Source organism: Anser brachyrhynchus (assembly GCF_964034855.1).
Source record: "Anser brachyrhynchus genome assembly, chromosome: 1".
NCBI classification, from domain to species: domain Eukaryota; kingdom Metazoa; phylum Chordata; class Aves; order Anseriformes; family Anatidae; genus Anser; species Anser brachyrhynchus.
Window position 1 is genome coordinate 200,438,094 of NC_137694.1, and position 15,698 is coordinate 200,453,791.

General features: G+C 50.6%; 1 protein-coding gene and 1 long non-coding RNA gene across 5 annotated transcripts in view; one reads left to right on the forward strand and one right to left on the reverse strand.

Annotated features, from left to right (window-relative positions):
- The first annotated feature begins 1,818 nt into the window (after window positions 1-1,818).
- On the forward strand, window positions 1,819-12,657 carry LOC308193744. The gene is made up of 2 exons (XR_013949892.1): window positions 1,819-8,018; window positions 8,501-12,657. It is a non-coding gene; the product is annotated as an uncharacterized lncRNA (long non-coding RNA).
- Window positions 11,563-15,698, reverse strand: part of AMOTL1 (angiomotin like 1) — a 75,593-nt gene continuing 71,457 nt past the window's right edge. For all 4 annotated transcript variants that reach the window (XM_080588703.1, XM_080588701.1, XM_080588702.1 and 1 more), the window contains one exon: window positions 11,563-14,873. In XM_080588703.1, coding sequence (XP_080444829.1) covers window positions 14,770-14,873 — 104 coding nt within the window. In that variant the 3' untranslated portion in view covers window positions 11,563-14,769. The remainder of the gene's footprint in view (window positions 14,874-15,698) is intronic.

Sequence of the window (15,698 nt, forward strand, 5' to 3'; positions counted from 1 at the left end):
CTGCAGGTGATGCCTTGTGCAAGACAACCTGAATTTTGGCATTGGGCACCGTGGCAGCCTTGCTGTCCATATAGGTGTCCGTAGACGGACGCAGCAGCGTCTCCAGCACGGCTTGGAGCAGCACTTGCCTTCTGCCATCAGCAGCCAGGGGGGCCTGGTCCTTGCAGAGTCTCTGGGATCTGCTGGGGGGCTCGGTGGTGTCAGTAGGAAGCAAAAGGGGCAGTCCTTGTGGTTTAGGTGCTGCATGAGAGCCTCCAGGGCAGAGGAGGAGGAGAGACCCCCCCCAAATATACGCTTGTGATATCCTCTGCTTTGCTGAAGGTCTTTTAGCAGTGCTAAGCAGCTCTGTGAGGGCTGCAAATCTGGAGAAAACACCCAAAAAGAAGGGCATGAAATGAGAGGAGGAGCTGTGCTGCTCTCCCCTGAGACCTCCAGGCTGTCATTTCAGCATCAGGAGCTGACCAAGACGGGGTCCTGGTACCCGCCGAGCCCCCCGTCCTGCAGCTGTGCTCCCCAGACTCTTCAAGGCGTTGCCCTGAAGCCTTCTGGCTCATTTTCTCCTGACCACTTCTTTATGCCACTTCAGCAGGTTTCGAGCTGTGCTGCCCGAATTCCCCCACGTAATGTCCCTCCTTGTGCCGTGCCTGGCTGCTCCTCCGGGTCACGGCGCCCAAGCTGACGCCTCCCCATCAGCTGAGGCTGCTCCACGGAGGGCGACTCCTCCCCGGCTGTGGGGCTGGCAGACAGAGCCCAGCACTCACAAAAGCAGCCCCACGGTCCCTTCGTATTGCTGGGAAGCACCCAGCTCCCAGAGCCGAGTCCAGCAGTCCTGGTACAGCACAGATCAACGGCGGAGAGAGCAACCCCGCGGGCAGGTCAGGGTGCCTTCTGCACTGATCCCTGTGTTCTGCCAGCTCCTACATCCTACAGGCTGTAGGACATGGCGAAAAGGGTCAAGGCAAGGGCAGGGATCGCAAGAGAAAGAAATGAAAACAAGCTCATTCAATATAAACTGCGTGTTTTCTTGCCCCTGCTTAATTTACACGCCGCGTTTTTGCCTCCTCTCCGACCAGCAGTGTTTATCTTGCAGGGCACAGCCCTCATTAGCAGCGAGGAGCAGCATCAGATTTTTCTGTGCTTTGTTTAAACATTATCTTGGGCGTGTGTTTTCCTTAACATCGAGCAAACGGCTCGAAAGCGATCCAGGCGTGCTCCCTGCAGGCCTTCAGCTCCCCGCGGCCATCCTTTGGTGCCCTGCTCAGCGCTTCTGCTGCAGCCCCCTGCTGCAAACCCCTTCTCAAGGGTTTGGTGGTTTGGGAATTTCAAGGAAAACGTAGCACTGAGTCGAGCAAAACATCTCAACTCGCTGCTTCGGAAGGGTTCGTATGGGAAAAATCCATTTTCAACAACAAAGAAAGAAGAGAGCTTTCAGTTCTCTTGAAACCGCTGGCACTTAGGCAAGCTGTTGGGTCGTGGCAATACAGATATTTTGAGTTTAATAATATTTAGAATAACATGTTTATGCAACGGTCATGTTTTGCATGAAGGTCATTTCTAGTAAGCGGGGAGCTTTCCCAGGAACAGAGCCCTTTTTCTTCAACAAACCAGAACAAAAGAGCAAAAGCTGTGCCTGGCCTGAGGGCAGCTGAACCAGGGGGAAGATTGGCTTTGCTTTGTTGGCTTTCGGGCACAGCGAGCTGTATTTGGGGTGAAGGGGCAGCCGGGCAGCACGCCAGGGATGCTTTCTGGCCACAGAAAGGCACGGTCTGGTCCACCCAGCTCTGGAGATGCTCCACGTGTGGGTCTGACCCCAAGGACCCAGCCTTTGGTGGCATCAGAAGCGTCCTCAGCCCTTATTTTGGCAGCGCGTTTCCAGAACAGCTCTGCGCATTCATAGCATAGAAAAATATTTAGTGCCAGTCACTAGGAGCATCACATCAACCAACGTGCAAGGAATCCCTCTTGCGCTTCTGAGGTGGTAAAAGCTTTATTCAGGAGGTTTCTTCCTAGAGTTTTTTAACGTTTTAGCATTTCCTGGGTGGTTTTGCTCTCCGTTGGCGTACACACTGCAAAGCTTCCAGTGCTTCCAGCTGGGGTGGTAAAGCTGGAGCAGAGCCATAGCACCGAGGCATCGTTCCTGGTGGCTGTGCTGGACGAAGAGAGGACTTCTTGTGATTTCCTTCACCACACAGCGAGGGCTGTGCCCTACCCCGCCAGGGTGGGTGCTGGGGGAGCCACGTCCTGAGGCTGGCTGGGGACACCGAGGGCCCATGTGGCGGAGAGGACCCCAAGCCCAGCACCTCTCCCGGTCCCCCGACTGCTCCCCATGGATGATTTCGATGGCTCTGTGGATTGAAGAAGTGGCTCGTGATTTATCCACAGCAGGAGACAAGCCCAAGGGCCGATCCTCACATCAACGCCGCCAACCCCCCATGGAGAATGATTAAACCCACGGAGTCGTGGGCTTGCTTCCAGCCTCGCTGGCTGCTCCAGGACATTGCTGGCTGCTCCGAGGGGGGCTGGCAGGAGCCAGGACCGACTTTGGGCCCCCAGGGGACAGCACGGATCTAAAGGTCTGGCTCTGAGCATCCTTCTCCCTGCTCCCAGCAGGGGCTGGGGACAAGGGGATGCCGCAGAGGTCGGTCCCTCTGCCCTGGGGAAGCGAGAAATGATCCTTGGGTGGATTTCTGCTGCAGCCATGCTTCATGTCAGGAGGAATTTGCAACTCCCTTTCCAGCTCTGCTCTGCCAGACAGCAAACTGCTTTGCCACGTTGCCTGTAGCAACACCTCCTGCTTGAAAATAAGAGCTGTGACACGGGGCTGGGTTTGCTGGTGGCTGCGTGAGAAGGGCCGATATTATTAATTACTGCTCTTACTACCACCACCGTTATTTACGGTGGGGCCTGTTTGGGTGGGATGCAGCGGCGCGTGCTTCGGGAGCAGCGTCACCCAGATGGCACCGCTGCAAGCAGAGGGCACCGGGCGCAGCAGTCTGGGGCAAAGGCCCAGCACGGCGATCACAGCGGGGCTGGTTTCCCTCCTATTGCTTAAACAACTGCTTGTCTTGGCAGGGATCTTGTGGGAAGAGGCCTGCGGCATCAATAGGGAATCCTTTTTTTCCTGGAAAAAAGAAGTATAATGTACGTCAGCGTGGCCAGGGCAGCCGGGCAGGGCGGCGTGTCCCCAGGGCTCGGGCTGGAGCACGTGCTGCTGGCCTCCCGCGACGGAGCAGCTCTGTGAGGTTCATGCTCAGCGGCTCACGAGAGCTGCTGCACAAAGCACAAGTCAGGGATTTTTAGGCAGAGGGTGCCCTCAGAGGGGCTGAGCCATGCACAGGTGGCTCAGGGGTTTCTGGGTGACCCCACTGGAGTTATTTAAGACCGTGCAGGCAGCCCCACAGCTCACAGTCACTGGCCATATTTGCAGCTCTTGGCCCTTTCAGTCCCTGTTCACAAATTGCTGTTGGGTTGGGGCGTCCATCGGTCCACTATGGCCAGGGAAATGGGGACGCAGAGACAAGTGCTTTCTGCACAGGCAGCCTGGGCGCCAGGCGCTGGATTCCCAGTTTAACCCATTTGCTTATCCCACTCCACCACCCCCAGACCCACCAAGCACTTGTCATGGGGTGAGAGCACCCCGGTGGTTTCCGTCTGGAGGATGGAAGTGGGCACCCCTGTCCCCCAGGTGGGGTTATTTAACACATTCTTGCTTCAGGGTAGGTAGCAAAAAAAAAAAAAAAAAAAAAAAAAACCCACACTTCAAATGGCCCTTTGGTGGTTTCCATCCAGCTGGTGCTCCCCACTGTGTCAGCTCCCCAACGTGGATTTGAGCTCCGTCATTCAGCACTTTTTCTGGAGGGTCCTGGATGGGAGCTGGGGTATCTACAAATGGAAACACAGGAGGAAAAATGTGCTCTTGTGGTGTTTTCTCTAAGCAAGCCTCCTGGCTCCTCATGTCCTGGTTGATGTCTGGCCTCCCCCAGGCATTTTTTGGTAGGAGACAAGTCCATCCCTGCTCAGCCCCTGTCCTGCAGGCTAGAAACACCAAGCCACCACTCTTCTCCTCTCCGTGGGCATGGTCTGCATGGCTTGGCTCAGCTTCACTGTCCCAGATAAGGTTTGTTTTCCCTTGAATGTGGATGTGCCCAGTGCTTTCCCCTCTTCTGTGGCAGGAGGCAAACAGGTGCTTGATGCTCCTGTGAGGTTACTTGGGTTCTCCAGCATGCTGATGGCTCATCAGCATCATCTCTCTCCAGCATTTGAAAGTGGTGTGTGTGTGTATATATATATGCGCCTGTCTTCTAGTAAACGTTTTCATTATCCATGAATTCAGGCTTTTTATCCCATTAAATTTCATCCTATTTCTATTATTCTACTTTACGATACCACAAATTCCACTAGCAGGTAATTCGTTGTGCCAATGGCACTGCCAGAAATACGCAGTGTAACCCAAGACTCATCTTTGAGGATCTCCAGTAGGCATCTCCCTGCAGCCTGGGAAAAAGTTTTCTGAAACAGAACACTGATCCCTTAGTCCATTTGCTACCTGTCTCATAGTTTCCTCCCACTAGAAGATACGGTCTTCCCCATTTTAGCTAACAAATTCACGTGGGATGCCATAAAAAAAATCTGCTGAAGTCCAGAGAGGTTTGACTGAATGCCTCTCCTTTGTCTAGAAAAATCAATTACTCAGGAAAGCTCACAGAGCTCTCAGGCAAGAATTTCATTTGGCAGACTTACTGTAGACAAGCAGAGCTGTAGTTGCCCGAGGCGTCTTTCTTGCCTTTCTAAAATTACTATTTTCCAGTACCAGTTCTGAAAGGCAACAGATTAATTTCAATTACTTGCTGTTGGACTTGCAGTTTGATGGCCCTCTCTTCCCTGGCTCTGGGATGGAGCTGGTCCAGCTCCTCCAATTTGCACGCACTCAGCTCTTTGAGATTTTCTTTCCATTTAGATGTGGTCATTTCCATATCCTGATGTCCCTCATCCATCTTCATTTTGTCCTGAGATTCAGCACCCTCGTTCTTCCCAAGGCCTGACACAGAACAGCCACCTCGTTTGCGGGATGTAGTTTTAGTATCTTTAAGCTCCACCACATCCTGGGCAAGCAGAAGCCACATTTCTTTGTTCTTTTCTCATTTATGACTCACGAACATTTTACTAGTTGTTTTAATTTCCTTTGTAAGATCTAACACAGCTCGACTTTGGTGATTCTCATGTTACGCTTCCTGACCTTTAACATAAAACTCTCTTTGCTGGTTAATCCCCTTTTCCATTCACTGCAGTCTTGTGGTTATTCCTGATTTTCTCGTTGTGGTAATTCTTCATCCAATTAAGGCTTTGGCCTTTCCCCTGAGAGTTCTCCTCTCTTGCCTGGGATATATGATCCAGATTGTTGTAAGCTCATTTGATTTCTATGACTAATTCCCTTAATTTCTCTGAATTCCCCCTCTGAAAAAGTTAGTGTCGAGACAAATTCCTTATGATTTAAGGCATTGAGATGCCTTCAGGGCACTTGATCCAAGATATTTTCTATGACAAATTCCTCTATAATGTCCTTACGTCTTACCAAAACCAAACAAGAACGTCTTCCCTTTTGCTGGATTGAGGGCACTTCAGTGAAGAAACCAGACCGTTGTGTCCAGGAGTGGCTGCGTCTCGTGGCCACCAGCAACAGGATAGGAGGTTAAGGTCTTCAGTAGGGACACCACTCCCACACTTGGTGGCATCAGCTGTATGACAACAGTGCAGAAATCCCGGTCCTTACCCACATCTGACCCTAATGATCTAGAGGAAACTGCCACCCCACCCTTTTGCAGGCTTTTGATGCTCCCATTTCCTTCCCATCACTGCAGACACCTCCTAGACACTTCCGAGGCAGAGCATTGCAGCCCTGGTTCCTCTCACCCAGACTCGTGCTCTGGTGAGACCGCGTTTCCTCACAGCCACGACAAGGCCCACTTACTTCTCCATCCCCGCTGCCGAGTTTGTGCCCCTTCCATCATTTCCCACACGCTTCCCCAGCCTGACCCCTACTTTTTGCCCGATCTTCTGCAAACTCACCCTGGAAGCTGCCATTAGAAGCACCTGGTTTGCTCGATACGACCAACCCCTTTGAGAATTACACTGTCAGCTTTCCCTTTCCTCCAGCAGGATTCTCAATCAAACCTAAGCTCCTTCAATCACCATTTGCCTGAGGCCCCTAATTAAGGTGTCACTTTGAAGCACCTGTGTGCACTTGCTTGGTATCTGGGCCCCATCTCCAACCCCAAGGCCAAGGCCAAGGCCAACCTGTTTTTACTCCACCCCCCCTTGCCTGCTGGCCTCCTCCTTTGCCTCTCCATTGCTCCCAATCATTGAAGTTTCCTAAATCCCCCCATCTGCAGCAATGGCAGTGGGGGATTTTGAAGCTCAAGGCTCTTGGAGGGCTAAATTCATTCTTCTTGGCACCCAGGTACAAACGCAGCCGTGGTGAGGCAATGACGGACCGACCGGGGCAGGCCAGGCTGTCCAGCACCTCGTCTGGCTTTGCCAGGCCGGAGCAGATCGGAGTGTTTCTAAACGTGTTTCTTCCAGGGGAAGGGTTTCTCTACCACTTGCTACAAATCTTAAATTTAAGGTGAAGCACGGCAAACTGCATTGAGCTTTCATCATGGGGAGCGGGGCTCCAAGGGGAATGTTTTACCAGCAGAAGTTCCTCCCGGGGCCAGCTTTGTCTGACCAGCTATACTCCTCCTTATCCTCTGACAACAGGCTTTCAATAAATGCTGTGAAAAGGAAGGGTGACAAAAAATACCTGATTTTTGGCCCTTTGAGATAGCCATTGCTGCTGTCGCATGGGATGGCGCTCCCCTACCCATGCCCCTTGGGTCGCAGCCAGCGAGCAGGGCTGGAGCCTGCACGTCCCAAACATCTCCCCCGCGTAGGCCTTCGAGTGCATTTTTCACATGGGAAAAAATCTTGCCACCGGTGAAGTGTCCAAAGGGAAAGCCGACGTGCTGCGGGTCAGTACTGCCAACTGCTAAAAAAAATGTTTGCTTTAAGGTGTATGACATTCCTGTCTGAAACCGAAATTATTCTGGTCTTCTGGAGCATTTTCAGTTCTAACCCGTCGAGTGGGTGATGGGGCAAAGTGGACTTCAATGCCCAGAAACTATGTAATAAAATAAAAAGTTTTAAAATATTGGGCAATTCCCGTGAACACATCATCCTGTCCTCTGCATGCATCCAAGTTCAGCACTCAGGACTAGATGTTTCACCTGGGAAGGCCCAAACGGCAGCACCAGCCAAAAATTCTTCACCTTCAAACCGTTCTTTTGCCACCTGTGATGGACTGAATTTCTTATTCTTTTTCTTTCCCTTCCCCTTGCCCTTCTCCTTCTTCCTCTTCCCCTCCTCTTCCCCTTCCCCTCCTCCTTCCTTTTCCCCTTTCCCTTCCCAATTCCCTTTCTCTTCCCCTTTTCCTTTCCTCTTCTCTTTCTCCTCCCTCTTCTTCTTTTTTCTTTTTTTCTTCTTCTTTTATTCTCCTTTTCCTTTCTTCCTTCTTCTTCCATCTTATTTTTATTGTTTCTCTGAAGTTACTATTTATTGAGGATGGGGATGAGGGAGGCCAATGGGGTCGGGCGAGGCTGTGGGGCCCCGTGCAGGAGAAGAGCCATCGCCGAGATAGTCATCTGGGTAACATGATAAGGAGCTCAGGGTGGCCGAAAATAGAGGCTCGCCCAGCTGAAAAAAGCCCCGTGGTGGCGCAGAGGGGCATTACTTAACACCTAAGAGACAGGGCTCTTACCTCTCTGCTGGATTTCGGCTCAGGGGATGTGTACGACACTTTGGTTTTAAAAGGAGGGGGGCAGTGAGCTGGTGAACAAATAATAAAATACAATATAATTATTTACAGGCGGAGCGAGTGCTCTGGGGCTGCCACCGTGCAAGGCGCTGCACAAGCACTAAATGAGGGCAGCCCCAGCCTCCCAGGTGTGCAATCTTAACGTTAACCAGGGGAAACGGTAGCACAGGTGAGTGGTGCGGAGATACCTGACAGTGTGGGCTTCCCCTGCCTCTTCTGGCAGGGTTTAGTCAGAAAAAAAAAAATGTGGGAAGCAGCAGGGTGAGAGGGATGGGGTACGGGGGCAGGACAGGAGGAGTGCTGCGAGGATGCAGCAGCAGCAGCACAGGGGAGCGGGGTGGGGATGAGGACGTGTGCTGCAGAGCGACGGGGCACGGACGGGGCCGTGTGCTGCAGAGCAGCCCCGCACACACGGGGACAGCCCCACTGCAGCCCCCGTGCCTGTAGCTGGAAACGCAGACCGTGGCTGGGTTTGGGCAGGCAGGCTTCACCTCGCTCGTCCGCTTCGCCTACTCGTTTCTGGGCACGGCATGAATTCACGCGGGGTCCGTCCCTCAATCCTTATTATCCCTCAAAGTATTTTTGCACACAGTATTGCAATAAGATTATCAGAAGGGGATTTTTATTTTTATTTTCTTGAAAAATGCTCAGAATTAACAGGCCAAGGGAGCATACCTCAATTTCCTCACCCTCCCTCCTCTATTCCACCGCTTCATCCCAGAGGGATTTTGCCTGTGTTGGTTGATTAAAATCCCAATTAGAGACCCCATGGAGAGCCCGGCTGCCACCGTGCCCCCGGCCCCGGCCCGAGCCCAGCTGTCCCACAGGAAGTTTTGCATTCCCGCAGGGTCACCAGCTGCCCTCGCCGCTTCTGCCGAGCTTCCAGGTAATGGATATTTCAGCCCTAGATGGGGACTCGGGTGGGCTGGAGCCCGGCCACGCCGGCCCGCTGCCACCACAGCAGCCAGTGCAAAATAAATAGGGTCGCAGCAGGGTGAGGGTTGGCGTGCTGCTGGCCGCGCTCCACGCGGAGGGGTTTCTGCTCCTGGACGCCCACAGCCCTCTACCTGTGGGGGCCCATGCTGGGACCAGTGCTCAGAACTGCAAAATGTTTGCGATTTTATTCGTATTTCAGCTCAACCTCTCTATCGTTTGCTTTAGCAGGCAGTGGTGTCAGGTCCCCAGTCTCAGCTCCTGCTTTTTACCCGTCTTTTTAGCTGAACCAGAGGATGCTCCCTGCCTGCCTGGAAATGGACTGAAAGCAGGCACAGGCTTTCAGACCTGCACAGGCTTTTCCTCTGCCCCCCAGCAGCGGGGACTCGCTGCCCTGCTTCAAAGCAACGCTGGCAAAGGACCAAGCATCGCGCCGTGGCAGGGCCATGCAGGGTTACTCTGGAAAATATGCAGGCTGATATTTTATTCATCTGAAGCTGAAGTGGTTGGTATGAAAGAAAATACCCCGTGGGGCTTCATACCTCGAGTCAATGAATTCCTGGTCCTTTTATAGCTCAGGAATGCCGGGTGCTCTCTGTCGGTTTTACAAGGCCGTGAAGCCGCAGCTTAAGGTCTGGATAACTATTAATCACGGCGGGGACGATGACAGCTGCTCTTGTTCTGCTGAGCTTTCAGACGGGCACCGGACTTGTGCACGCTGTGCCCTGTTCGTCCTGCTGGCTTGAGACATCGGTGCTTTTGCTTTGGTCTGGGGGGATGTTAGCTTCTTGCTTGTGGGACCACCAGTTTTGGTAGTGGTCGTGCCAGGGATTCGAATGGGGTAGTCCCTTCATGGCACACTGTTTGGCCAGCCCTCTTGGAGCATGTGGGCAAGGATGAGTGATTCCCAAATTTACTGAGATCTCTGTCGTAAGAGCTACAGACCTACAAGGAGATGGGCTTGAAGGTCCAGGCGCAAGGGGTCTCTCCTCCCCATCAGGCACCGCTGATCCACGGCGGTGCTGTGCATTTTCTGGCTGTGCTATCACAAGGCTCGGTGTGATGTGCTCCTTGAAGTCCAGCTCCGAGAGTTGTTTAATGACGTGAGAAATCACAGCTTTTCCTCGAGAACGCATCTCACCAGCGGCTGTGTGTTTGTTCCATTACAGCACGGGGAGGAGAAAGCCCTGATCTCGGTAACAACCCAGAACAGAAGGACGTCACAGCTGTGCAGTGCACCAAATCCAAACGAGTCCTAAAAAGGTCTCCTCATTTTGGGTGGGGTTGACTCATGATTTTTGAATGCTTCTAAATGGCAATTTTGTTAACATTTTTAGCTCTTCTGAGCTCTCTCCCTGTGTGCGATAAGCAGAGGACATTGTCCAATGCTTACTGCTGGGAACACGCAGTAATCAGGGATTTTAACATTTAAACAAATCGTCTCTGGAAGTTTGCTTTTTGCACTATTTTTTTTTCCAGAGGAACATGCAAAATGTACTTAACCTGCAGACAGTGTTAGTGATGTTCTCAGCTTTTGGCCACAGCATCCGTGAAGGCACAACCCAAAGATGGGATAAAGCCCCTCCTTGCTATATATCTGAACACAGTGACGAGGCTTTTCCCACCCTCATAGTGGTTTTGTCTCTGTTGGTTTCTTTTCTCCAATAGGAAAACAAGGAAAAGAAAAGCAAGCTTGAAACCAAAAGCTAAACCCTCAATCCTGCTTTCAAATCCTGACTCAAAGCAAGCTGAAAAGCCCCTATCTAAGCAATCACCAGATTTTTATTCCTGGTGGTAAACAGCCAGGGCGCTGCAAATACTGAGAGCTGCCACGTCCTGCGGAGGGAGTGATCAGAGGGGTCAGACCGACCTGTGCTCGCACGGGGAACACAAGGTGCCGCCGTGTGGGTGAAGCACGCTGCTGCTCGAGCTCCTGCAAGCCCCCTGGGTCTGGCTGACACACTCCTGCTTGGGGCAGGTTGCTTTTCTTTTGCGCAGGGTTCTGGGGAGGGAGTTGGGGCAGGCAGAGCCCACAGGGGAGCGATGCCCTTAGTGGCATTCGTGCCTTTCGTGCCTGCAGCTCGGCGGGACCCGATTCAGGAATTTTCTAACAGACACTTTCAAGAGCATGTGAGAGCATGCTGGGCAGATCTCACTCACTCAAAGCCAGGAGCTTCTTTCAGTTGCATAAGCAAACGTGGGTGCAATATTTCCACAAGGTCTGAGCATTCCCCTTGTCCACACAACAGCTTGAAATGGGACATGATCTTTATTCCTTACTGAGGACATCATAGTAATTCAAGAATACCAATATCCACAAGGTATTTAAGTATCTCAGTCACTTTAAGCCAACGCCTGCCAAATTAAGAAGTCTCAGACCCAGAAGGATAAATATATATATATATATATATATATATATATATCTATATCAATGGGAGTGCCATGCTTAATGGGATACAGGGCTAAAGTAACTTCTGATGCTCACCAAAGTGTCTGATAACTTTCCACCCTGATTTCCTTCAGATAAAGGTGCTCTCACTAAAACCCTGCTATTGTAGCTTGGCAAAGCTCTCTGCTTTACAGACTTAGTGATTTCATGCCCACACCTACTAACTGATGGTACCTACCGTGGGGCCTTTCATCAACAGCTATGAAAAACACAGGGGATACAGCCTTAAGTCAACAAAGTATGACTTCTTCGTCTTAGCACGTTGTTTGAAAAGCTCAGAAAATTGTTTAAAAAATCCTCCCAGGGACTGAATATACTCACACTGGAAAAGTGAGGAAAGAAACGTGTTTATACATTTATTATATACAATATTAAGGCACAAGTTTCAACAGCAAAGAATAAGAAATCTTTGGCTGACCAACAATATCAATATTTGCCGTGGGTGACACATAACGTTCTTCATTTACCCACCTATGTACAAATAACCCTCCAGCTGTACAACACTGTACACCAACTTCTCTATACAACCAACGACAATAAAAAACGACAGTATTTTACAACTAGTTACCAACGTCACCTGGAATGGCTACAGCACAGTTTCTCAAAACACCATACAGTTCAAAGAGCTGGGAAAACCAGTACAAATGGAGCTGCACCGCTCTGCTGAGAGGGGCTGATTCGTGGCAGCAGGACTCCACGCAAGCCCTGCTAGTGCTTGGGCTGCGGGGGAGACCCCTGCACCTTCAGACCTTCCCTCCAGGAAAGCTGAAATCTCTTGAGGTCAGTTAAATTGAGGAGAACGAACCCTTATGTTTATCCGAGCTGTGAATCTGAAAGTAAAATTTGCCCGCACTGTGCTTGTAACAGACGGTTTCCCATATGTGAACACAAAGCTGGGGCAGCACCAGTTGTAAACGCACCTTTGGACACCCAGAACCGGAGGGCCCGTTGTCTCCACGAGGAGGAGGAGGAGGAGTGCGGTATTCTAGCTGACTTTGAGAAGCAGAGAGCTGCACCACAGTGAAATACAACCGACTGAAAGCACGTCACGCACACTGCTCCAACGCTGCTCCTGCCGGACACCTAGCTGCCTGCCTGTACGGAAATCATTAAATAGTGTCATCAAAAGAAATAATACAGCCAGTCATACAATGCAGCTGGGTATCCTTATTTCTTGGAGAAAGATGGGGAAATGCTCACTACTGTTTAACTTCTGTTCCTTTGCTCTCTCACCCTCCTGCCCAGCTCCCCGTGCTGGCTCCCTTGCGGGAGGGTGACCGCGGTGGGTCGGGGGGTGCTGGAGCCTGCAGCCAGCCACTGCCACGCACAGACCCGGCTTGTATGCAAACGTTTACAACATTTAAATTAACTTTAGAGGAAGAAAAAAAATAAAATTATTTTACAAGGCATATATTAAGCAGCGTAACATCTTCAAGGGGCTTTACACATTTGGTTTTGCAAAGCTGGTAATACTCGGAACACACGATTCTCTTGACTACAGAGCCTACTTAGCACTACTGCAGCTAACAAGTGCAAAACTCAGCGACACCGACGTATGTCTAACTCTAGGTACACACACAAGTAAGTGCATAGATTTAGCACAGCCATTTTGTTTCCAAAAACTGGTCTCTCTCAGCCATGCAGCGCTGAGCGCAGGGCTCTAGCACCTGCCGGCTTTGAGCTTGCGAGGACTTCAGTTTTCAGCAAAAGCAGCGTTTAAAGTGCCTGGTGTGTTCACAATCAAGAACATTTTGATGCCTACAGGAAGGGATGACCTCGAGCCAGTCCTGAGCACAAGGTTCCTTCCAGCCACATGAGCACCCATCACCTTTCCACTTCAGGCAGCTTCACACAAAATCCCATCACCCTTTTCCCAAAGCCAAATTCTTCCTGATGTCATTGGGGTGTACTAGATGATTTAGGAAGACAAAAACCAACATAGAAATACCTCAAAGAGGAACATTTCCCTATCAGCATTTGCAATACAGGAAGCAAAACGTCTAAGTAACACTGCCGGTGAGTTGGCTGTCTTACAGACAGTTGCCACCTCTTAGAGAAATCAGGGACTGAGCTGAGAAGGAGTAATTGTCTTGGGTGAAACAAAGTGAAAAGAGACTGCAGCTCAGCACGCAGAACAGATGATGCTCATGCACCCCTTTGCAGTTAAACCCTTCCGGGCCTGACACTACACCCCTTAATGCTGAGTCCCACACCAGCCTGAACAACAGGTCTCTTTGCTCAGGGAAGGTAGGATTTGGCTGCAGGCCCTGAAAATAAGGAAAAATTCCTGTTCTTACCACGAACACACTGATTCTTCCACTGTTGTGAACCAGTGCACACTAAGAGGCATCTGCTGATCTCACGTGCAAGCCCAGCTTAGTTCCACTGAACTCATTTCAGAAACCCTCAGTGTTTTCAGGTTTTTTTTTTCCTATCTTTCCAATGTAATTGGCCCCAAAGGGCTTGTGTTCCCTCGGGCTACGTTCTGTCTACAGCCTTGTGCTCAGATTCCCACCTGCTGAAACCTGCGTGCAGCTGGCAGCATCGGGGGCAGCCCAGGTCTGGGGAGTGCTGCAGGCTGGACGGACGCTGTCCATGGGGCTGTGCTTGGGGAAGGCACTATGTCAGCCCCTTCCTGCCCTCCCGCACACATCCCTACCCACAAAATGCTCCCATGCACTTCACCTCTTACCTAACCCTGCCTCGCGTAGCCCCTGTAGTGGAGCTGGCTGGATCCTCCCCGACTTTCCCTCCTGAAACGTTCCCAGTGTTACAGAAGGGATTGCTTCAGCCTCTGCTGAAGGAGCTCCCGTCCTCCCCCACCTTCGTCCTCCATGGAAATTCCAGCAAACAACTGCTCCTACCAAAAAAAAGAAGCCTTAGCAAGCTCTGAGTTTGCAAGACGCGAATATTTGCACTGCAATCCAGCTCCAAGAGTAACATTTGTCCAGCCAGGAGTGAGGCACCTGACCTACACATCCAGGAAAACCACACCACACCACTTCAAACGGATACTTACAAGAACCTGCCGTGTACATCTACAGACCAACGCTTCACTAAAACTCAGCAGTGAATACTTTTAAGCAATGAATCAATACTGAGGAAGATGCAAGCTTCTCCTGTTATTTTCAGAAACTCCCGTGGCCCCAGAAGAGCCAAGATTTTGCTCCTGTCCTGGCTGCAGAGGCAGTAAACCAGAATGGCCCCGTGCACCCAGTCTGTAACTTATCTCCCTTCTCTTTACACCAGAAAATGCAGTTTCCTCTTTCCTCGACGATCACCTTCTCAAGCCACCTTCAGTTTTCCATGTCCCTTTCTGCTCAGAAAGTCCCAGACATTCATTTCGACTCTCCTCTTCGGTGCTCTTTACTTCTCGCCCAGTCCAAAGTCTCAACGTAGCAGACTCAAGCTTCATTTCAGGCACAAACTTTCTCCGTCCTTCTTCAAATTCTCAGAGTTAGTTTTTAAGGTTGGCACACCGACGACACCCTCAGGCCTGGAAGTGTGCCCATGACACCCCAGAGATGCCATCCTCTGCTCAGATGAGGACTTCCATCATGTCTGCATCTGGAAACTCGGGCTTGTGGAGCAAGCTGCTCACCCTGCCTTTGCTGTCGGGCGGCTTCCCATGGCTGGAGTTCTCTGCAATGGAAACAAGGGAAACAAAGTCAGTCCTCGGCTCAAATTCAACAGCAAATTGTTTGAAGCAAATAGAAAATCATTCTTGGGGGGACGCAGAGGGGGGAGGTGGGGGGCACAATTATATGTCCTAAAGATTGAAAGCCAAATTTGATCAGGAGGCCCAAAAGACGTGAACCTGAATTCCCTGCACAATGATGGAGTATCGCTGATAACGGCAGGTTTGTTGGTGGGCACAGACCCCAAGGTAGGCATAAAAATAGCATTTAAGAGAAACAGACAGAAGCACCCTCTAAAAGGTGGCTGTGTCCCTGGAGAGAAGCAGCCACCTGTGGAAAGTCTGCATCACTTTAGCAACTTACTACTTATTATCTGATCCGTGCTAATTCTGCACGTCTGCATTCCTGTTCTGCTTCGGGTACAAAATTTGGGAGTTTGAAACAACATGAAGGCAGCACACAAATAATCAGGTGGGTGTTTTAATGTAAAATATATTATTGTACCAGTGAAACAGGCTAAGAGCATGTATATGGCCAATTATGATCATCTATGATACATTTTGTCAGCTATTTCTTTTTGTCATCATAGTTCATGACGTTGTCAGCTTCAGCAAGAAGGACTCGCATTTCTTAAAACAGGGAAAAACCTGAAAGACTAATTTATGGGTTCCTGGAAACAAACTCCAATCTGAATTGTATGGAACACACCAATCCAGAGTTTCAAGTAATTAAAGGTATTTAGCTCTACCAATGATATATATGAAGTTCCTAGGGGGGGAGACTTGTTTTTGAGAACAGATAAATATGCAGGAAAATGGCTTTTTCAAAA